This window comes from Panicum virgatum, chromosome 9K, assembly GCF_016808335.1.
Source record: "Panicum virgatum strain AP13 chromosome 9K, P.virgatum_v5, whole genome shotgun sequence".
NCBI lineage: Eukaryota > Viridiplantae > Streptophyta > Magnoliopsida > Poales > Poaceae > Panicum > Panicum virgatum.
The window spans coordinates 49,435,239-49,457,952 of NC_053144.1; the positions used below are offsets into that span (position 1 = coordinate 49,435,239).

The 22,714-nt window shown below is 47.2% G+C and overlaps 2 protein-coding genes, 1 long non-coding RNA gene and 1 pseudogene across 6 annotated transcripts; 3 read left to right on the forward strand and 1 right to left on the reverse strand.

Moving 5' to 3' along the window:
• Nucleotides 1-1,418: 1,418 nt before the first annotated feature.
• Nucleotides 1,419-3,718, forward strand: LOC120651947 (inactive LRR receptor-like serine/threonine-protein kinase BIR2). Its single transcript, XM_039929590.1, has one exon. It carries the CDS (start codon nt 1,462-1,464, stop codon nt 3,325-3,327), a length of 1,866 nt encoding a protein of 621 aa, XP_039785524.1. The 5' UTR covers nt 1,419-1,461; the 3' UTR covers nt 3,328-3,718.
• Nucleotides 3,719-6,085: 2,367 nt separating this feature from the next.
• On the reverse strand, nt 6,086-12,518 carry LOC120651948 (DNA-directed RNA polymerases II and IV subunit 5A-like). Of its 2 annotated transcripts, none has more exons than XM_039929591.1 (4): nt 12,000-12,518; nt 11,732-11,911; nt 11,515-11,628; nt 6,086-6,474 (listed from the first exon to the last, which is right to left on the reverse strand). In XM_039929591.1, the coding sequence occupies exons 1-4, from the start codon at nt 12,201-12,203 to the stop codon at nt 6,349-6,351; spliced, it is 624 nt and encodes a 207-aa protein (XP_039785525.1). In that variant the 5' UTR covers nt 12,204-12,518; the 3' UTR covers nt 6,086-6,348. The 2 variants fall into 2 exon arrangements, with proteins under 2 accessions (XP_039785525.1, XP_039785526.1); XM_039929592.1 differs by having other exon boundaries at nt 6,086-6,515.
• LOC120651949 lies at nt 8,233-10,425 on the forward strand. 3 transcript variants are annotated; one of them, XR_005666374.1, is made up of 5 exons: nt 8,233-8,420; nt 8,509-8,727; nt 8,992-9,272; nt 9,338-9,975; nt 10,078-10,425. It is a non-coding gene; the product is annotated as an uncharacterized LOC120651949 (long non-coding RNA). The 3 variants fall into 3 exon arrangements; XR_005666372.1 differs by having other exon boundaries at nt 8,235-8,420; nt 9,338-10,425; XR_005666373.1 differs by having other exon boundaries at nt 8,235-8,420; nt 8,530-8,727; nt 9,338-10,425.
• Nucleotides 12,519-19,115: 6,597 nt separating the features above from the next.
• LOC120648077 lies at nt 19,116-19,782 on the forward strand (annotated as a pseudogene).
• The last annotated feature ends 2,932 nt before the right edge of the window (nt 19,783-22,714 follow it).

The following is a 22,714-nucleotide window of genomic DNA, read 5'->3' on the forward strand; positions in this document are numbered from 1 at the left end:
GATAGATTGCTAGATTGTAGACTATGAGGGTGAGGATCGTGGAATCTGAAAAAAAATCTTCTTTCATCTGTGTATTGTAAAAGCCATACTCCAAAATCTGAAAATAAAATAAATAGATCCTAATAGAACCAGAATTACACTTGGCCCTTATTTAGATGCAAAAACTTTACTCTGTAAATGTCACATCGGATATGCTGGCACACATTTGAAGTATTAAACGTAGACTAATTACAAAATAAATTATAGATTCTATCTGTAAACTACGAGACGAATCTAATGGGTATAATTAATCTGTCATTAGAGCATGTGTTACTATAGCAATTTAGCATCTAATCATGGTCTAATTAGACTCATTAGATTCATCTCATAATTTACAAGCAAACTATGCAATTAGTTTTTTATTTCATCTAGATTTAATACTCCATGCATGTGCTGCACATATTTGATGTGATAATTTTAAAATTTTGAATTTTGCATCTAAACAAAGTCCGATCTTATTCATCTAGTTGGCACTAGCATGACGCACAGCAACCATAGGGCACGATATGTGTGACACAGCAACAGTTAGTGCTGGCATTTCTTGAAGCACAACGCCTATAATGCCATTTTCCTGCATACGTGGATGGTTCATATTTAAAATGAATTGGAGTACCAAAAAGAAATAAGAATATACCAAGAGATATGGGTAATTTACAGCACATATGAGATTTATATGGCCTAGCCTCATCTTATTCACCTGGCATGCAGCACAAGCATGGCAACTCTACCGATCACTGTTCAACCAATCAGCCCAAATATTAGTGGTGATATTTTTGGGGCGCAAAGTTCATGACAACATTTCATACACATCCACATCTCATTTCTGTACAGTCTTTCGTACGTAAAGTTATTTGTGTTTGGATCAAGAGAAAGAGATTTTCACCAAATCCGAGTTATATACATTGCCAGCCACAATCCAACCGGCCTTTCCCCATCTCGCCCTGTCGCCAATGGCTCTCCAGCCAGTTCCGGTGATCCCAAATCTCCCAGGCTCTCCCTCAAAAAAAAAAAAAATCTCCCAGGCTCCCAGCTCTCGAGCCCAAGCTGGCAAGTGGCAACCCAGCCCTTTTCACCGCGCCGTCCCCGTGCCCTACTGTTCACCCCCGCATCTCGGCGACCCCGCGGCACAGTCCACGGACGACCCGACCCAACCAAAACCAACCCCACTACACTACTAGAGGCCGAGCGCGCATCACGCCGCACGCCAGACGACACGGCGCACCTCGCCGCCTGCCTAGCCCCGCCCGACCCACCCCGCCCCAGTGCTAGTGCTACGTTCCCTCCCCATCCACTACACCGCAGCAGGCAGGCAGACTCCCCTCTCCCACCTGGTCAAACCACTCCCCCCCCTCTTCCCCCCCCCCCCCCCCCCCCACTACCACCACCACCGCGACGCCACCAATCCGCGCGCATCCGCCCGCCATGCCTCCTCCCCGCCTCCTCCTCCTGCTCCTGCCGCCGCTCCTCCTCGCCCTGCCCGCCGCGCCGCAGCCCGCGCCGGCGCCGCAGGAGGACGACCTGCGCTGCCTCCGGGGCGTCAAGTCCGGCCTCCGCGACCCCGACGGGCGCCTCGCCTCCTGGAACTTCGCCAACACCTCCGGCGGCGCCGTCTGCAGCTACGACGGCATCCTGTGCTGGAACATGCAGGAGTCCCGCGTCAACTCGCTCACGCTCTCCGGGTTCGGCCTCCAGGGCGCCCTCCCCTCCTCCCTCCAGTACTGCCGCGCCGCCACCACGCTCGACCTCTCCGCCAACGAGCTCGACGGCCAGATACCCCCCGCGCTCTGCGACTGGCTCCCCTTCGTCGTCACCCTCGACCTCTCCTCCAACAAGCTCACCGGCCCCATCCCCGCGGAGCTCGCCAACTGCCGCTTCCTCAACTCGCTCAAGCTCGCCGGGAACCAGCTCTCCGGCCAGATCCCGGCCTCCCTCGCGCGCCTCGACCGACTCAAGTCGCTCGACCTCTCGGAGAACAGGCTCGACGGCCAGATCCCGACCCAGCTGGGCGCCAACTTCCCCAAGGACTCCTTCTCTGGCAACTCGGGCCTCTGCGGCCGCCCCGTCTCCTCGCGCTGCGGCCGCGGCCTGGGGGGCGCTGGCCTCGGCATCGTCATCGCCGCGGGGGTCTTCGGGGCCGCCGCTTCGCTGCTCCTCGCCTACTTCTTCTGGCGGTGCACCGGCAAGGGCCGCCGCCGCCAGAGGCGCGGCGCCAGCGACTCCGCCGGCGCTGCCGTGGAGGACGGGAGCTGGTGGGCGGAGAGGCTGCGGGCGGCGCACAACCGATTGGCCCCGGTCTCCCTCTTCCAGAAGCCGATCGTCAAGGTCAAGCTTGCCGACCTGATGGCCGCCACGCAGGACTTCAACACCAGCCACATCGTGGTCGCCGGGAGCTCACGGGCGGGGACTGCTTACCGAGCGGTGCTACGGGACGGGTCTGCGCTGACGGTCAAGCGCCTGCACTCCTGCCCGCTCTCGGAGAAGGCTTTCAGAGCAGAGATGGGGCGGATTGGGCAGCTGCGTCATCCCAACATCGTGCCACTGCTGGGGTTCTGTGTTGTCGAGGATGAGAGGCTGCTGGTGTACAAGCATATGGAGAGTGGGGCTCTTTCGTCGGTGATGAAGAAGCCAGGCGAAGCGCCGCTGGATTGGGCAACACGGCTGAGGATTGCTGTTGGGACGGCAAGAGGCCTCGCGTGGCTGCACCATGGGTTCCAGGTTCCGCAGATTCATCAGAACTTGAGCTCAAGTGCTGTGCTTCTTGATGAGGATTATGAGGCTCGGATCACGGATGTTGGGCTCACGAGGCTGGTCCGGATGGCGCCTGGCGAGGGCGGTGATACTAGTCCTTTCTTGAATGGGGACTTTGGGGAGTTTGGCTATGTTGCCCCAGAGTGTGCTAGCAATCCAGTTGGTACAATGAAAGGCGATGCATATGCATTTGGAGTGATATTGTTTGAGCTTGTGAGTGGGCAAGAGGCTGCTGCTGTGGTAACTGATGTGACGGGGGAAGGGTTCAAGGGGACATTGGTGGATTGGGTAAATCAGCTCAAGGCTTCTGGTCGGATTGGTGATGTTGTTGATAGGCCATTGCGCGGAAAGGATCATGACAAGGAGATTGAGGAGTTCTTGAAGGTTGCATTTGCATGTACCCAGCCTCGTCCGAAGGAGAGGTACTCGATGTATCGGGCTTACCACTCTCTGAAGAGCATTGGACAGGGCCGTGATGTCTCGGAGCAGTTTGATGAGTTCCCGCTGGCCTATAACAAGGAAGATTCAGACACCATGTAGCTGATGCTGATCACGCAGTGGATTGTGAAACCTTTTGGTGAGGCTCAATGATGCTATACATATAGCCTTGTTATGGGCGGATCAGGGGCAAAATGATTGGCAAGCCAACCATATTGAGGCACCGAAGTTGTCGGTGGATGCTAGGTGGTCAATTTGATCGTTGCATCAACTCGGGATGCGATAATCATGTAAGCTGTAAGATCTGTTTGCAATTCTGTATCTCTTTTTCAGCTACTACTAGTGCTTGTAGTATCTGTATGGAACTGTAATTCTTGATGTGCCTAAATCCTGATATCACCTTTCAAAGTTCCATCTTGGAACAACCAGCATGCTTTTCAGTCATTATATTGGCACTTTAAGTTTGATTACCTTACTTGGAAACTTAGTATCATCTGGGACCTGGCCTCCTGGGTAGTTAGAAATGCTCTATTGTTAATTGTTATGCTTAAACTCTCAACAAGCTTGCATACTTGTGAGCCTTGGATCTGTAGCTAGAAATGTTCTGTTTGAATGCTTAAGCTTTCAACAAGCTGCTAACCGTGTGCTATACACCGTCTACTTGGTGGCCTGGTCTTTGCTCTATTTTCTAACCTTTTTATTTGGAAAGCATCAGCCATAGGGGGAATGGAACTTTCAGCATCACCTCTTTGCGGGAGCAGTTCTTTCAGCTAAATTTTCTAAGCTATTGGTATACTGGTCGAGTCTTATCTAGTTGTCTCTCCTGTAATATTCTGTCATCCCATGCTGTCTTCGATAAGAAAGTCAGCTCTCTGTGACGAAACAAAGGAATATCAATCCCTGCGCACATGACAATTCAAACATAATTGTCGTCATCAGCCACAGCTAAATCCTAATTTTGACCTCGTCCAGTGATAGCGAGAGCTACCCGGTGCCTTGACTAGTCTGTTACCCGCCTACTTGAATCGAGACAAATCTGAAGTGCGACTGCGAAGTGACAGCAACGGTATTTTACCCTTCTTACCCTTGGGAGGATTTACCTGGGTGGAGTCGGACAAAACAAAGAATATGGGGATTTTTGCAGGGCTGGTCGAAATTCGAATCATGTGCTTCGCTGGCGCCTCCAGTCGTTGTACTAGTGTATTGTTGTTGTTTTGTCCGCATTGAGAACGGCAGGTTGCGCCTAGCAAATTGGCTAGGGCTCGAGACAACAGCTGCACCCAACCCTTGTCAGTCAAAGATAGGTGTAAAAGCCACTCCTTTGACTGTCTTTGTACGTAATTATTCTATTGGGTTTTCTTTGGTAGTGCTTATTATAGCTCCCTCTGAAATCAGGTTGCAATTATCCGGTTCATAGGCTGCGTGCCGTGGCCTCTGAATGGTTGAGTACTTGAGTAACCTCAACAGCTGGGCACCGCATCCGCTGCAGTGATGCTCGTGCCTGGCCTGATAGACCAACATCTGACCTCCCTACAATGCACATGATCGGGACCGGGACCTACACGATCGAAAGAGGGGTGTGATCGTGAGCAACCATAGATATGTTGGTGTCCCCATGTCCCGTCCCTTTCGTGCTACTACTCCCTTGTTCCAGAAATTGAGAAGTTTTAGGTCATGTTTGGGATTATAATATTACAAAGAATTGTAAAGAAGCATATCTGGGTTTGAAAGTGTATTTGTTTGTTTTGTACTCCCTCCATCCTAAATTATTAGTTAGTTTGACTTTTCTACAAAGTAGATGCTAATAAATTTTTATATGGTTGATAGTTATATTTATAACCAAGCTAAAATATATTATAACATTTCAAAATGATGAAGGTTGGCGTTTTCTGTTTTTACCGTGGTGCAAGGTTGCGCAGATTTTTTCCCCACCGGTTTTAACACGTGGGTGATTTCACGCCTGGTTCAAGGACAGCGGGAGTAGGGGTGCAAATTGGTATTATTTAGGTGCATCTCCAATTTTTTTTAGTTCAAAATTTTGTACTATTTTTTTAAAATAATATTCTATTTTGAAAGCGTAGTATAAAATTTTGAACTAAAAAAAGTTAGAGGTGCAAATCACCTCTTTACACCCTTAAGCGGGAGCAGGCCTTTTGTGGCGCTCCGATCTGGATGAATATTCTTGGACTGTAGGACAGATGATACGAGTGATGAACGACACATCGCCCGCGGCCGGTTGCACGCCGGCCGGTCGCGCGGGGGCATGTCCCCGTCGCCGCCGTCCGCATCGTTGACTGACTTGGGCGAGGAAGAGCTTTTTTTCTCTGGCAGCGACTTGCTGAAAGGGTGAAGGCGGATCAGGCCGGATTCTACATCTTGCCGTGTGGTTCTCGCAACTGCACGAGAGGGAGAGAGAGAGAAAGAAAATCACCCTTTCCGAGAAGCCAAGAGGACGCGGATACGTCGAAAAGCCCTTCAGTAGTTTACCAAAAACGATGACCGTAAGAAAGGTTTCTAGTGAGAAAGAATGTGAGTTAGCCTGACTAATCCAAATCGATAGCAGGCTTGGGAATTGGCAGCTTGCTATTTCTTAGATCTCCCCACAGGGTCATGTCATACCATTGAAGCACTAGCTTGAGAGTCGTCGTCGATTAACTCGATCTGGCACTTCGGCTGAACAAGCAAACCATTGTCCATGTGTCGTCCAACCTACAACAAACATGAAATCAAACAGAGCTACGCACGTATATTACGCCGTGCTTGCATCTCAAAAACCAGACTGCCCCCGTCAGACAAAAATTGTGGCCTCCAAGCAAGGAGCGTGAATAACACAGCATCCTGGCAACTGGAAGCCGGTACAGGTCAAAGCTTGTCCTCTTCAAATCGGAACAACGATTTCATAGATGTAACGCAGCTACAGCTACAGGAAAACTAATTATAGTGCTAAAACAGCGTAACGTCAATCAGTTCTCAGGGAAAAGCACCAGAGCACTTCGACGGCACTTCAAGTTCTCAGCGGTAACAGTGTTTCAAAGTACACAGCGAGATTAGAAGCTAGGGGAAAATTTTCACTTGGTCATGGTTCACGGCAGAAGCTCAAGCCATGGGAAATGTAGGGGAAGCTCAGACAACGTAGCGGTAGGTGATGTATCTTCCAGCAGTTTCACTGGGTCGGATGATCCTCACAACCTGCCCACGCTTCATGCCGTAGTATCTTGCTATCGGGTCTGTAATCTGAATCCGGGGGAGCTGCATCACAGACAGTTCGATATCATCAGAACACAAAGTATCTGCAGAGGATACAAAGAATGTCTCTTCATCTCATCACAAAGCATTTATTTGTTAAGACATCTAAAGCTTGACGAAATTAAGGCGACTATGAGATAAGAGGCGGCTGGCACCTGCCAAACACAGCCTTGAACATTATGCTCTTCAAACAAACATGACACAAGGAGCGAATTTATGATATTAGGAAACCAACTGCCCAGATAAGACCCCCGAATAATGAGCACAGTAGCAGGAGCAGAACCAGGGTTGGTTGAAAACTAAGCCACAGCATGCAGTTTTATTAAGGGTATATTAGGGTCCACAAAAAAAACGTTTGGGGTAAGGGGCCGTGGTTGTGGCCATTGTGGGGTCATCCCTACTCCCTAGTTTCACCACTGGCCAGTAGAGTTCCGTTCTTAACACTATCTAACTTAATATGCACTGAAATCAGTTATCAGTCAGTAGTGCTAATCATATCTGAAAGTATTATTTTTTTATTACATATTTGAATTTCTATAGATGAAAGTTGGTTCCCACAGCGCACAGGGAGGCTGTCCACGTCGTCCAGAAATCAATCAGCCGTTGGATTTTGATCGTCCGGCGACATCTACCGTCACTGTTTGATAGTTGAAATGAGCACGCCTCCTCCTGCAGCGCCCGCAGCAATTGATTTCAGCACACTCCATTCACATCTGCTATAGCCACGTGTCTGCTCGCCGTTGGATGGAAGTCTCCCGAGTCCCTTCCACCTTCACTCCCATCAGCCAAAAATATCTGTCTCGCTCGCTCTGTCCCCTCCACCGCGACACACGCCACTGCCCCTCCCTCCTCGTTCAGCACCGCCAACGCCTCCCCCCCCCACCCCGCACCGCCGTCGCCATCCATGCGGCGAGCCGGAGCTCCGCCGCGTCTCCCGGTGGCGCGGCGGGCGGAAGGCGGCGGCCCACTCTCCTCTCTCTCTCGCCGGCGGGGCTGAGCGGCGGGGCCTCCACGGCTCCTCCCTCTCCGGCCCTTGCTTCCCGGGAGTTCCCTCCTCCCAGCGCCAACGGATCCAGGCGCCGCCCCTCCCTCTCCGCGTCAGGTACCCTGCACGAGCTCGCCGGCCAAATCCGGCGGCGGGGCAGCTGTGGAGGGGCGGAGCCTCCACCGCGCGGCCTCCGGCATCCCCTGCTCCCTCCTTGCCGGGTCCGCGGGTGATGAGGAGCTGCGGTGGCCTCCCCTGCGCCCTCCGCGCCGCCCCTCCCCTACTCCGAGGGGCACGGGTCCGCGGATCCGGGCGGCGAGCAAGGACCCCTTCTCGGCGTATCACTACGCGGCCTCCTCCAGCGCGGCTGCAACGTCCGCGACGGCCTCCCCGATACCGGCGGTAAAAGAGGTGCGCGGCGGCGGCATCTGGCCAGGTGCGGTGAATCCCCACGGCGACGTCCGCTCGTCTCCATCTCTCCCTCTCCCCCCCTCCTCCCCCCCTCTCTCTCGCGCCAGCCGTGGCGAGCAGGGCCAGGCACGCGCGGCGGCCGCGGCCCTGCTCTCTCCGCTTGCACCGGCGGCAGAAGAGAGGCGCGACGTGGCGACCAGACCGGGCGGGCTCCGCATCACGCCACCTCCGCTCCGGCCATCAACGGGCGCAGCGGCCTGCGCCTCCTCCTCCGCAACGCCATCGTCACCTCCGGCTGCCAGATTTGCGCTGCTCCTGCGCTCCGCACATGGATCCGCGCGCAACGAGACCCAGGCGCCGGGTCTGACGAACGCATCAAATCCGCATCAAATCCTTCGCACCCATCGACTTTGCCCCCAACATCCCCGCCGAGCTCTTCCTCCAGCGCTCCACCGTTGATAGCATCGTCGGTGGCGGTGCAGCTCCGACGCCCCCAATGCCACTGTGGAAGGCTGTCGCGCTCCTCCCCCGACGAGCTGCGCAACTACAACTGGTATGTCCCTTCTGCATACTTCCCATCCCCAATCAGCAGCCTCTCCTTGCTACCAGTGAATGGATCCGCTCATTCTTCCTCTAATCAGGGTTCAATTCAAGATTTCAAGGTCCAAGTTCAGATCTTTTGTGTTCCGTCCCCAACGCACAAACGGCCAGGGCAACAGGAACAGCGACGGTGCCGGAAGGGGTCTGGATTGAGCTCACTTGATGCAATTACTCATCCTTCATGCAGTTTCACTTGATGACGATGGAGCCAAGGAAGCAACATCCGAGCATCAGTCATTTGCCAAATTCATCGCAGTAAGGTAATTAACTACCCAATTAGTCTTTGGATATGATGTACTTCTATTAAGCATGTGTGAATCTATTAGTTCTTCATTCCAGCACCTGTTTGTGTCGTTCTAATGTTGGCTGCTGTGTAGCATAGAAATTATTTTTCATTTGCAGGAACAAAAAACATGCTTGATTACTCTTTTTTCTAGAGTGGTTTTTTTATGCTGTGTAGCATAAAATTGTTGTTTTTTATGATGCATTCTGTTCTCTCTCTCTCTTGCCATGCATATACATAGGTGCTTCCACAATTGAGATGGAGTACACGCCTGGATGGATTGTTTGAGCAATGTAGCAAGCACAACATTATGAGGGCCAAGGTCTTGCTCAGGTTGTCATCCGGGAGCAGGCCTCCGGCACTGACACTGTAACCATCGAGGCACCAACCACCGAAGAAACATGAGATCAATTTATATAAGCTCATTTATCTTGAGAAAATGGATCTGGGTAGCCAAAGATTTTTTTTCCATCAATTGTCATATATCAAGTTAGACTTCCTAATATTTATTTTTCCCCTGCAGTTTGTTCAGTGCAAACTCCAGGTATTAATAAATGAATATGTGAATTCTACCACAGAGGAAAGAGGTTTGGGTTCTCTCATATTTTTCATGTGAGATTTGCGCTAGATTTCACTTTTGGGGTAAAATTCTCACTTGATCTGGGTTGTTCATGTATTCAGTTTGTGCATTAATTACTAGATGCCGCAAAAGGAGTGGTTCTATTCTTTTAAGCCTCTATATTATCCTAGATATGGAAGATTCATATTATTACTTGTGAAGTATATGTGTTGCTTTAAGGGGGTATTCTATTTACTGGCTATGCTCTGTTCTTTGGAGTTGCCATCCTTGAATGGTTTCCTTATGATAAAAAAAATGGTGGTCTGAATCAACAATGACTTCCTGTAAGTTCCAGCATTATTAATTTTTGAACAGTATATGGCCATGTTCATAATTTCTACACCTGGTAGGTATGTTCATAATTTTTCAAAGATTGAGAGTTGGCTCAGTTCAAGGTAGGTGTCATGTGTTTTCCAGTCAGTAGTATTGTGAGTTTCTTGATTATTTGTGTACACTTGAATAAAATGATCATGCAGGCCCACCTTATATACATGGTTCACGTTTGAACCTTTTTTTATATTAGTATGGAAGAAAATTGCCAACTGCTTTAGGAACATTTGAAGCCTAAACTTTGAAGTGGAACAAAAAAAATGTTTGCCTATGCTGGTACGTCAAGAAAAGCCATTTATTGATGCATTTACATACCCTACAATTTATACTTTACTTAGTTGGACTAACAACACTCTTGTACATGTTTCCTTCTTGCAGAAATATGAAGCCATGTCGGGAGTCAAATATGACATCTATTATTGTCAAAGCCTATAGATATATGTAGCTTGAATGGCGAGTTATGCAATTGTGGAGCACTTATCATTTTGCAAAGAATCAAGTGCTCTTCAAAAGTCTTGCAGTGTGCTGTATTTAACCCGCCTAGCCTTCAATTATGTGAAGGCTATCGCCAATGAACACCTCCCTTATGCTGTAGCCACTAATATGCTTACTTCTCCGCTAATTAGGGACTGCTTTAAGATGTCTACGGCAATGACATGTTTACTGTATAAACCATTATTGACCATGAGCCCATTAAAGTCTTTATTTGTCTCTGATATTTGTAAAGTGTTCTCCACTTTTCTTACTGAAAATGCTAAGAACTTACGCTTGAGTATTGATCATCATTCCTGTGCTTCCATATTCTTACAGCATATTTGCTTAACTTTCTTTCCAAAGCCAGCTCAGAGAACCAGCGTTTCATACAAAAAATGAAATCCCATTTACTCCCACCACATAGCCAAAATTCCGAATGTATTAAAACAATAAGTGAATTCAGATGGTTAATGAGCGCGCGCGATAGCGCGCGTCATGCACTAGTATCCTATTCATACTACAAATCAGATTCTACCTATACTTCTGCTCTAATAAATTTTCTAATAGCATTGTGTTCCTCCCATAGTCCCATTCCCACCCTACTCTTTTAGAATTTTAGCACTTCGGATAACATTTTGCACATATAGTGTATCACTCTTCTTTACTGAAATCATACATAAAAAATCATAAACAGCTCTTGTAATCCTGAGTGATGATCAACAATATTATACTTAACAGTCCTAGTCTACAATGCAAATTAATGGCAGTAACAAAATCAATAAGGTTAACTATGGTTTGACCTATTTCTTCACAATTTGGATAAACAATAGATAGCCAGCCAGATAATGTGCATGTGTACACTGCCCTAAAAGTTCAAATTTCGACACTTTTGATTTCTCTATACCATTTTACTAATCAATACATGCCACCGGTTCTTTTACGATTTAAGTCACAACTAATGCAGATTGTCAATTTGGCTGAAAACATTTGCTTTTTTGGTTCCAATGTGCCAACTAAAATCAAACGGGGCATTTATGCACTTTGTTGGCTCCCAATTAGGCAACAAAAATCAAACAAACAAATATGCTATCAAGATACAGCATGATGACCAGCTGAAAATAGCTCAAAGTTCAGCATCTTATTGCTTCATGAAAAACATGGGAGAACAATCATTTCCCCATATGCAAACCCAGGCATTGTTTCGTGCAAATGTTGTACATAATGAAACCTTAACCCAAAGAGTCCAACACAGGAATAAATTTTAGAACGATTATGCTTTTTTTTACAAAAACACAAAGTAGTTAGGTCACAATGAGGAAAGAATAGCGAAAATTATCAGACCTGGGTTTCCTTCACGGTGTACCGCTCTAGCAACGTCTTCTTCTCTTCCAGTGTCAGGAGCTCGTGCTCCGGCACTAGGATATGCTCCTTAATGTTCACAAGAAGCTCAGCTTCCTGCACAGCAATCACATTAAGCATCAGCCACCGTTTTCCACGAGTAGCGCACATACTGACATAGAGATATGCCAATGCGGCAAAAAGGGAATGGAGAGTGGACCTGGAAGACCTCCAGATGGTACTTCTGGGAGACCTCCTGCACGGCGCTGCGTGCGAACGCGCTGAGCGCCTGCTGCACGACGAGTATGCCGGCGAAGACGTTCTCCTGCTTCATCTTCTCGACGTAGTTCCTGATCGTCTTCACGCCGGGCTTGGCCTCGTTCGGGAAGAACACGTAGATCTGCAGAGGCACGACACGGCTAGGGTTACGCTGCTGCTGCTGCAGCGGCGGAAGGGGCGAAGCAGGGGCGGCGGGACAGAGGAGGGACCTGGTCGGCGGGGCTGTCCTTCTTGTGGCGGCTGATGATGAGGTCGTCGCGGCGGACGGGGTCGCCGTAGCGCGCCACGAAGTCCGCCTTAGTGAGGCCGATGTCCTCGGTTTCAGAGATCAGGTACCCGCGGTCGCGCAGCATCTGCATCACCGTGCGCCGGATGCGCCACAGCTTGTTCGCGTCGCCCTCCGACGACGCCATCGCCCTCTGCTCCCCCCGCTTTTCCGCTCTCTCCCGGTGGGCTCTGAGAGGGATTTTGCGCGTACGGGGCGGCGCCGGCGCTTAAGGAAGGCGGGAGCGGCCCGCGGGTGCCGGCTACAGGGGCTCCTCCACACCGAGATTGCGAATCGCTCCTGGCGGCGGCGCGGCGCGCAGGCGGAGCCGAGGACGAGGGGTGTGGCGGGCTGGGCGGCTGGCGGCCAGGACTGCCGGCGGGTAGGGTTTGGGGTGGGGGGTTTGGGGGGAAGGAGACGACGCGGCGGCACCGAGAGAGATGAGACAATGGGTCCGAGCCTGTTTCTGGATGGTTCGGCTGTGTGGTGATGGCGGTTTCGATTGGGCCGAATTAATCATTACTGGTGGGCCGATACTCGTCGTCCGGGCTGGGCTATGCATCTTCCGGTAGAAAACATACTGTACATTTTCCACTGTTTGAGACGTGTGCATACCGTGATGAACGGATTGGATTAAATCCGAAAGAGCAGGGCCGACTGCCCGAGGCGCACGAATTTACAGCGAACTGGACTCGCATGGCAGTATGCGGCTGGGTAGGACACGTGGTGATGCATGGTTGGGTGCAACGGATGGGTAGTTGAGAGGATTCTTTTAGATTTTGAAACTTTGATTTTATTTTTCTTTTAATCTATCAATGCATTTAATATTCTGTTTGTACTATGATGTTTATTGGGATTTATGTAACAAAATAAGATCCAACATGAATATATTTTAACTTTATTTTGAAAATCAACAATTGAATATACTATTTCAACAGATAGGATTCATGTGTTCAATATTTTTGACATACTATTTCGACACTTTGATGTAAATTGTTGAACTAGTTTTTTGGAACTGTTGAATTAATTTTAGATAACTGTTGACTGTATTAGTTAAACAACATATCTGGTCACAAAATCTTAGCAAAGGCCCTGTTTAGATCACTTCTCGTAAATCCCGTAAACACAAAAAAACATCACATCAAATATTTAGACAAAGTCTATTTATAAAACTTTTTGTATGAATGAGCTGTAAATCGCGAGATGAATTTAATGAACCTACTTAATCCATAATTTGCAACAGTAATGCTACATTAATCATCCACTAATTATGAATTAATTAGCATCATTAGATTCATCTCGCAATTTACAACACATCTGTGCAAAAAAGTTTTATAAATAGACTTCATTTAATACTTCAAATTAGTAAGATTCCATCAAAAAAATTTTTGCGTTTCATAGGGCCAAAGTAACAAATTAGCGGCACAAGCTAACGTCTGGTGCATTAAAAAGCAGTAAAAGCACGCAACTGCTTGCTAGTGTTGCATGGGGGAAAGCTGCTGGTTTCCACGAGTAAAAAATTAGCAGTCCAGCGGCGATGTGGAACAATGGGCAGCATGCTAGTGAGGAAGCGGCAGAGTGGGCTGCAATGGGTCGTGTGATGGATAGCTTATCCATTTTTCAGAATATAGATAGGAGTCACCCATCTGTGCTTAAAAAGTATAAAAAAATAAATAAATAATAATAATTTATGCCTATATAGAGCCATTTTGAATGAAATTCAATTCAGGAAAAATCTTGTGGGAGCAGTTCATTTCAAGCATGAAAGTCGAAAGTGCAATGGAGAAGCCCATAGTTTAGCTAAGGGTGTGTGTTCTTTTGCCCCTGAGAGATATATTTGGTTCATCAGTCCACCGGAGTTCCTCCATGTACCTAAGAATATCTTTGTAAATGAATAAAATTTTCATGTTTTCTTTCTAAAAAAAGTAAATAAAAAGAAAAAAACTAACAGACCACTCGTCGCGCACGCGCGACCTCGCGAGTCGCGACTCTTGAGCACAGCCGGCGCGTCTGGACTTCCTCCTCTCATAGCCCCTTATAGAAGAGCCACCCATTAGCCCAAAGTAAAACACATCAAACCAGCAATTGGATGCTAGTAACAGCAGAACGAGCGGTCTGTTATGCATGTGGCTCACTGTATCCCTTGTGTCCTTTCTTTGCATAGCTTTTTATTAAAGATAATTATTCATAAAAATATTTTATCTTCGTCACGTAGATTACAATAGTACAAACGGTATTCAAAACGGAGATCATATGAAGATGATAAATTTTTTTAAGGAACAATCACATGTTATAAAAAATATGCACGAGATCTATACGGGAGGGAAAGACGCACGAGGTAGAGGGGGTTGTAAGTGGTTTCGTATACGGAGAAGAAGAGCTGAGTGGAAGGGTCACACCCCGACGCGACAGATCACCTTTTAACGGGGTTCGGACTGGGATAAAGCGCGACCTATTGCGTGATAGGCCAGTGCGCGACCCCTCTTTCCTCTCGGATTTAACCCACGCCTCCCCTCACACTAATGAATGTCACTTTTGAACTACAGTATGGACGAAAGTCTTGTCCAGATTCTTTTTTCTAACATGCAACTTTTTTAATAAATATTTTATCTCTTTCATATGATATCCAATTTGGATACCGATAGCAGCATTGTGTTCTACGTGATGAGACGTACAAGACTTGATCTCACTTGCATATATTTTGAGGACATTTTGCGCTAGTAGCAAATTGCTATTTGCTATACACATAAGTTGCCAGGTTTCATACACAAGAGTTGCCACACATATAACATATAAATTGCGGCAAAAGTTACTTATAAATTATTATAAAAGAAAGTGTCACAAAAGTATAATCCGTTATAAACATGAGTTCCCACATGTATAAGATGTTAGTTATTGTAAATAAAATTTAGCATACACTATATACATAAAGTTAACACAAAATAAAAGTTGTCATATACATCACCACAGTGAGTCGATACACATAAATTGCTAGAGAAAGAAAGCAAGTCGTCACATAAATTGCCATAAAAAAGAAGTGCGAGCCACGCGAGCAAGTCTGGGTCAAATCAAAGCCGCTTGCAGAGATGGGTCTTAATGTGGAAGGCCATAAAAATGAAGGGCAGCTGGAGGAAGGGTGCGAGCCATGTGGGGGTTGTATGGAAGCGTTGGGTCGTGGCCATGCATATAAGTTGTCACCTGCACTTATTAGCAACTTATATATGTATGCTGTAGTAACTTTTTCAATAACATTCAAACTCAAATTTACACATAAATTGCTACTAGTGCAAAAAATCGCTAAAAAATTTGCTACTAGTGCAAAACATCACCAAAATATATACAAATGGGGTCTAGTTTTGTTTGTCTTGTCATCTAGAACACAACAGTACAATCCGTTATCGAAACAAAGATCATATGAAGGAGATAAAATATTTTTTTAGCTCAAAACTTTTATACTTAAAAGGCTCAAGTGCCCATTGTACTAGGGTAGAGAGCATGCAGAATTCTGTCAGAAGGATGGATGCGGGACCTGGGAGGCGTGGGCCATGATGCTTCAACATGTCGTAGGTAGGCCAGACGGATCGCACGATTGTTTGATGTAGCGACCGATCGGCTGTTGGAGTTTTCGATATATAAAGACTCGTCCATGATGTAGCTCTAGGCTTGAAAAACTTCGTCATACAATCTGCCACCTCAGGTAGCCTTTTTGGTGGTTTTTTGTAGTAAATATGAACAACCATAGTGGTGGACTGGGGTTTGCGGCTGCTGGCATCTAGATGATGTATAGAATGCAACTTTTTAGCTTGCCAGTGAGATTAGAGATGGCAACGGATAAAAATTCACTAGATTTTTGACAATCCAAACCAAACCTACGGAAAAATATCTAAACTCATTATAAAAATTCGTACCACGATAGCTTTAGAATTTCGCACAAATCAAATGCAACTTTTTAGTTTGCTGGTGAGATTAGAGATGGCAACGGATACAAATTCACTAGGTTTTTGACGTTCCAAACCAAACCCATGAAAAATATCTAAACTCATTATAAAAATCCATATCGCGATAGCTTTAGAATTTTGCGCAAACCAGTGCCCATCGGGTTAACGGGTACCGATCGATTTACACCTTACTAGACTAGTAGTCTTTGTCATAATAAACAAGTTAAATATATCAAATTTATAGTGTATAGGAATACATGATGTGTAAGAAGTTCATTGTTCACTAAAAATTACTTTAAGAAATAAAAATATAAATATCAAGTTCTATATTCAAGTTATGATAACACCAGCCGAAATCGATAATCCATCATATCCATACACAAACACTACAACAGCAAAGCAACAACATTCCTACCCACCAGCAAAACATTCAAGGTTCACCAAAACAAGAAGTGAAGGAGAAGGAATATTAATTTTTATTATAAATTCATAAAATAAAATGATATTTGCACTAGATTGGATTGGGTGTAAAAATAAAATGAGTTTATGGTTCGGATATTGTAGAAACAAACATGTGTTCATAAACCCAACTGGTAGGACTTCATGCCCATTAACAATCCAATGGTTAGAAAATTAACTCAAACCTGTAACCAAATGGAGTGAAAAATCCGTCAGGTTACATGTTTCGGGTATGAGATGGATGAGCCAACACCCAAACAACGTTATTTGGCATCTAGCTTCTTGTGCCTCTGGGACCACTTGTGATGCCACTAGCCACCTGGCTGGGTAGGCTGCGCTGCCTGCACACATCAATCCACTTGGATGTTAGCAGTCTACATGCATCCCTTGGTCTGCATGCAGTGCATGTGGTGACCACTCGTCACTTCTCTTCAGCATGCACCCATTGGTCAACTCATTCATTCATGCTCATCATGTTGCATGCAGAAAGAGACATAATGGGCTACCTAATGATGAGTCATCAACTCATGAGTGCCTCAACTTATTTTGTTTGTTAGCGATGCCTTACAGCATATAGGCAGGCATACCCATAAATACTACAACGGTAGATTCTAGAAGCCTCGCAATGCAGTTTTTTTGCTATATCATTAATATATAAGAATGTATTAGGTGCAAACAAAAAAACTCCAATCTGAATCATTGGATCAACATTCAATGAGTATGAGAGATTGGATAATTTTACAATCTGAATCCGCTCTGGGATTGGGTAATCGCACTTTTGCAAATCCTCCCTCCCACCTCTCTGTGCCCCTCCCCTTAGATGTTGATCTGATGGCTCAGATTGAAATTTCTATAGTTTGCACGGAGAAGTTGGTTTGCACGTGATATGTTCCCATACTTAATAGCTCGCTTGCTTACCACTACCATTACGTAATGCATGCGAACCAGTGGAGTGATTGATAAGCCTTGTGAGACCTGCCAATTAACCAGCTAACCACAATCGACATCATCACACCACAAAACACCATGACAAACTCGAAACCGTAGTAGGAAAGGGGAAAATAAAGTTTCTAGAAGAGGACACACACCATGACATTGTTTTTGGCACTATTACGTGTAAAAAAAATCCTAGCTACCTTACAATTTGAATTAGCAATAACGTACCTATAGAAAATATTTTTCCAAATAAAATGATGACCCAGAAAGAGAACAGATACTATTATCTATCACAATCACAAGAGATATCTAATGGCAATACAATGCAGGGCTTGCTAATAGATCCAATCATGATAACCTATTAAAAATGACCAGCTATGACGATAAAGCTCATCACCAAGGATCTATAGCGTGCTTGCAGGCCCATATAGTCCATGCATTCCTTGAGTGTTAATGAAAACCCTTGTTTCTCCGTGCAAGTAAAGTCTTGCCGCTTAATGGTTCCAGATGCATGCATCAACGCCCATTGAACATATCGATGGAACTAAAACGGCAACGTTACCATCCATTGATCACACTCTTGTGGGAAAGCTTAGGCATACTTACCCGCAAAAAAAAAAATTGCTTACGCATACTTGGCAAACCAGTGCAGGCAATGAATCATGTACGTGTCGAAATTGTCTACGTGCCCACCATGCGGTCTACACATCGCCATGGGCATGATACACGCGTGCCTCGACGGTTCAACTGGCCAGCGCAGGCCTCGCCATCACCTCTATTTAACACCCAACACCTGCAAGCAAATGACTGACAACTACACAAGACAGGCAAAAGACTAGAGAGCTGCTATGGCATTCCGTGCACATCAGAAGGAGGTAGCCGCTGAGACTAGCGAGGCCATGGAACGGCGGTTCCGGCCCATCGCGCCCAAGCCCCTACCAGCATCGCCTCCATCGATGCCTATCGGCACCACAGTGAGTAGCATCCTATTGGGGGCGCATAAGCGCAACCGGCAGGATTATCTTGTGCCATCTCCCGTGTCAAAGAGGGAGAGGGATGTGTACAGAAACAAGCTTTTGTCCCGATTCCAAATCCCCCTTTCATCCCGGTTTTGGAACCGGGACAATGAAGTCGGGACAAAGGGCCCGAACCCTTTAGTCCCGGGTGAAATAACCGGGACTAAAGGCCATGTGTAACGTAAAGCAACCTAGAACTCGAACTCGAGATCTCTTGTCTCGTGTTTAATTTCTTTACCACCCCACCTACACACCACATGTGACTTTAGAATGAATGCATTCCTGTTAAACTAACACGTGAAGGATCTTTTTGTCCGGATTGGAGCCACCAACCGGGACAAAAGACCCTTTTTGTCCGGGTTGGAGCCACCAACCGGGACAAAAGGGGGTCCTTTTGTCCCGGTTGGTGTTACCACCCGGGACTAAATGTCCAGAGCCTTTTATCCCGGTTGGAGCCACTAACCGGGACAAAAGGGGGTCCTTTTGTCCCGGTTGGTGTCTTCAACCGGAACAAAAGGCTCATGTCCCCCCTGGCCTGGCTAGCCGTTGGACCCGGGACAAAAGCCACCTATTGTCCCGGGCCCAAAAGCAGCCGGAACAAATGACCTGGAACAAAGACCTATTCTGTAGTAGTGGTTGTCTTACCCTCCACCTCCGATACGGTGGGCCACCAATGATGGCGAGGTGCCTGTGGTGACGAGGGCATGGTGCATGCCTGAGAGTTTTCTTCCAGGTTGTGAAGAGCACCTTCGGGGGCTTTCCCTTGAGGGGTCTCTCATTTCACCGTGGGCGCCGTCCCCAGATACAGGGCGGTTGTTCCCTGTGGAGCGTGACTTGATCTCAAAGTTGCAGGTGCCCAAAGTCATCAGGCCTCGTCCTGCTCGCCCTGTGCGCACCATCATCTGCATCGACTGCAACAACATTGTCATTGATGCAACCACCTCAGCGGTGGAAGTGGCTATGTCCAACAAGACGCCGAGAGAAGTGGAGGTCGAGCTGGAATTGCCCGATGCTCTCCCAGCCATCGTATCGGGCTGCAACAATAACCACGTCTACCTAGCAAATGATGCGTACAAGGCGATGGTGGGGCAACCAATATGCCCGTGGCTTGACTCCCTACCTGGGGCTGGCCCATCTAGGTGGATCAACGGTGAGGTGGTCCTAAGTGTGGGAGAGTTTAGCACTGCGTGCATTACACTTGTCCAGCATCGGATGTGCCTTCCCGTGCACTGCAAGGATCTCGTGGGAGCGTGAGGACGCCAAAGCATCGCTCACTGTGCCGTGTGCCGTTGAGCGCCTAACTAGCAACTGCAATGGCTACTGCTTTATTTGGAGGTTTGACTCTAAGAAAGCATCCATCATGTACTGCATCACATAACGGGTGTGATCTTACCATCCATGCTTCCGTCACATGCATGGGTTGTTTTGGTATGCTGGTTGATGAAAACTACCTGGCTAGATGTGTTCTAAATGTTGATTGCATGTCACTGAAGTTAATAATGTGGGTGCATGTACTCATATTTTCATCATAATTTGGTTAATTGCAGAGTGCAAATTAAGAGGAAGATTTTTATTTTGTGAGAAATTGTTATGATATAAGCCACATTGAAACCTAAGAAGTATAAATCGCGATGTTACCATCGAAGCGACAGTCATTGCGCTCTACTACATCGCTAACCAATCCTTATTAGCGCTTTCTTACCCCTGCATTAGCACACTAGTCATTTGACACCACCTAGGGGCTCTAGTGATATTTTTCTATATGTCAATTGTGTACCGCTCGGTGGCCTCTCCCGCTATCCACGATAGCAAAATTTTTTTACAGCGTCCAATGGTGAATCTGCGGCTGACATTCACCCCAGCCGCGCAGTACTGTAGCGGTAAATATCTTCGCGTCCGGAGTCTTCTTCCTCGTCCCCGACGCCTCTCCAGTCTCCGCTGCGGCACTACCTTGCGGCCGAGGAGGCCGGCGCTCGTGCCGGCAAGGCGGCGAAGTCGTTGCTCTCGAGAAGTGGCGCCAGCTCTGGCGTCGGCATCGGCGAGGGATCCGAGCACCTTGAGCGCGACCCCGCAAGCAGCCGGCCAGCGCACTCCCCTTTCCCACACTCTTCACGACGGCAAAGAGGGCAAGGCAGTCGGGCGCGTGTGACACCCCAGGTGTTTAATTAGCTAAACCAGGGTCATTAGCACCAAATAATGCATCCTTAACCAAGAAACGTTGAAATAGATGTGTATGTATGTGTGTCTATGTGTATATGTGCATAGGTCAGAAACCTTAAATAATTTTTAACCCAATGCAAGTATGCATATGAAATTGAATAGGCATCTCACTAACGTCAGGACAAACCAAAGTTTAGTTGAAGACAAAAGGAGAAAATGAATTTTTGCACATGAAATGACGAGTCTTTCAAACCACAGTTTTCAAGCATTTAAACTGTTCTTCAAACTTTAAACAAATATGCTTTAAAAATAATTTCTAAAATATAGCTCAAATGAACTTTTGCCTAAAACCAAAATTGTAGGGTTTTAAATGATAAACGACTTTCGTGTTCAGAGTTTTTCAAGTTGCTATACAATCATTGAAGAAAATTTTGAATTCAAATTTGAATAGGGCAATAATGTACATTCCTCAAGAATTTAAATTTAACTCTTTAACTACGCTTCAAACGGGTTTGTGCCTAAAACAAAAGTTGTAGCATTTGAAGTTTACTACAACTTTCGTATTAAAAAATTTTCACGTTTAAATAGAAATTTTTTGAGCTAAACACAGTCAAACCCGCATTGACCGGCTCTCTCTTTCTCCCTTCCTTCTCTCTCTTCTTTCATCCCCTGCACTCGAGAGCAGGGCAGAGCAGCTCACTGCCGCCTGCCGGTGCTGCACCATCGCTGCGCCACCGTCTGCTGCCGCACGCCTGGCCACCACGTGCCACAGGAGAACGACGAGGACGTGAAGACAAACAGACGCTGCCAAGTGCTCGCACGCCGTTGACCCAGGGCCGGAGCGGAGGAGCGTGCCCTGCACCGCTGCTGCCTCGCTTCCCTGTCGAGGCCGCGCCGCTGCCCCTGCCGCCGCCTGACTGTCTCGCTGCGACGCCGCCGGCCCATGAGTGCCCTCCGCACGCCACTATGCGCCACGAGAGCTGGACAAGCACTCGGCGACGCGCACTCGACGTCGCCGGCCATTGATGCCGCTCCCTGCGCCGCGCCCTTCCACCCGCACTCCCCACTGCATAACCCCTCCCCCTTCCCCTTTTGCTTCGCCAAAAGGCGTTCTCACACCTCCCCTCTCCTTTCCGCCGCTCCCAGAGCCTTCCCTCCCCTCCCTGCACCTGGAACGGCGCCGCCGCCCCACTATTGCCACCGCCGCCCAAGCTCCACCGTGGAGCCCTACTCTCCGCCCTTCCTCGATCCCAACTGAACCCCGAAACGGGTCCTCCTCGCCGCGGTGAAGCTCTGCGGCCAGACCTCGCCCTCCCTCCCACGCCGGAGCGCCGCCGCCGCAGCTCGCCACCGCCGCCGGCCTTGCTCTCCACCGGCGAGCCCCGTCCGGCCATCCCCGCGAGCCCCGAGATCACCCACAGGTGCGCCTCGACGCCCTCTTCCTTTTCCCCCACCTACCCCACGCCACTGGTGAGTTTCCTCGCCGGAATCCGGCTGCCCGACCCTCCCCTGTTCCAGGTCCGGCCAGGTACCCGATTGCTTGGAAACAAAAACTTCTATGGGTCTAACTGCAAAGTTTCGTTTTCTTTTCTTTTTACTTTCCAAAAACAGCGAACTTGTAAAATCGATATAAATTTGTATAAAAATTGGAAAAATGCAAACTTAACTGTTCTGGAATCCTTATGACTAGATCTACAACTTTTATTAAATGCAATTTTTAATTTTCTCAATAGTTTTTGCTCTATTTAAAATACAAAAATAAGTTGCTTTTATTTGTATCTCAAGTTTCATGCATGATCTAAGGACCATTTTTGGTCAGTGTGTTGCATGCTATAAGTTTAGTATTGTATCAAATTTCCATGGCCAGTGCACATCTCTAGCTATAGATTTTGATAGATTTTGATTTATGCCTAGGTTAAATAGTTTTATTTCTTCAAGTTGTTTTGATATGTTTCTTTGGCTGAAACTTTTAATATATCTATATTTTTGTTCCTAGTTGCTTTAGAAAAAGTATGACAATTTTTAGTCATGTCTAACTGGTCTAACTAATTTATGTTATGAAAAAAATATAGTAAATCAAGAAAAATAGTTTCTTTGTCTGAAAAATTCTAATATTTTTATTAGAGGTTTGAGTTGAGTACATAATCATG

What these genes read in the sequence shown, in the direction of transcription:
- LOC120651948 (XM_039929591.1), bottom strand. Translation starts at nt 12,203, where the DNA reads ATGGCGTCGTCGGAGGGCGACGCGAACAAGCTGTGGCGCATCCGGCGC. An exon ending in ACCATCTGGAGGTCTTCCAG is followed by an intron (nt 11,629 to 11,731) that starts GTCCACTCTCCA and finishes ATTGCTGTGCAG; the next exon opens with GAAGCTGAGCTTCTTGTGAA. An exon ending in ACACCGTGAAGGAAACCCAG is followed by an intron (nt 6,475 to 11,514) that starts GTCTGATAATTT and finishes TCTGTGATGCAG; the next exon opens with CTCCCCCGGATTCAGATTAC.
- LOC120651947 (XM_039929590.1), top strand. Translation starts at nt 1,462, where the DNA reads ATGCCTCCTCCCCGCCTCCTCCTCCTGCTCCTGCCGCCGCTCCTCCTC.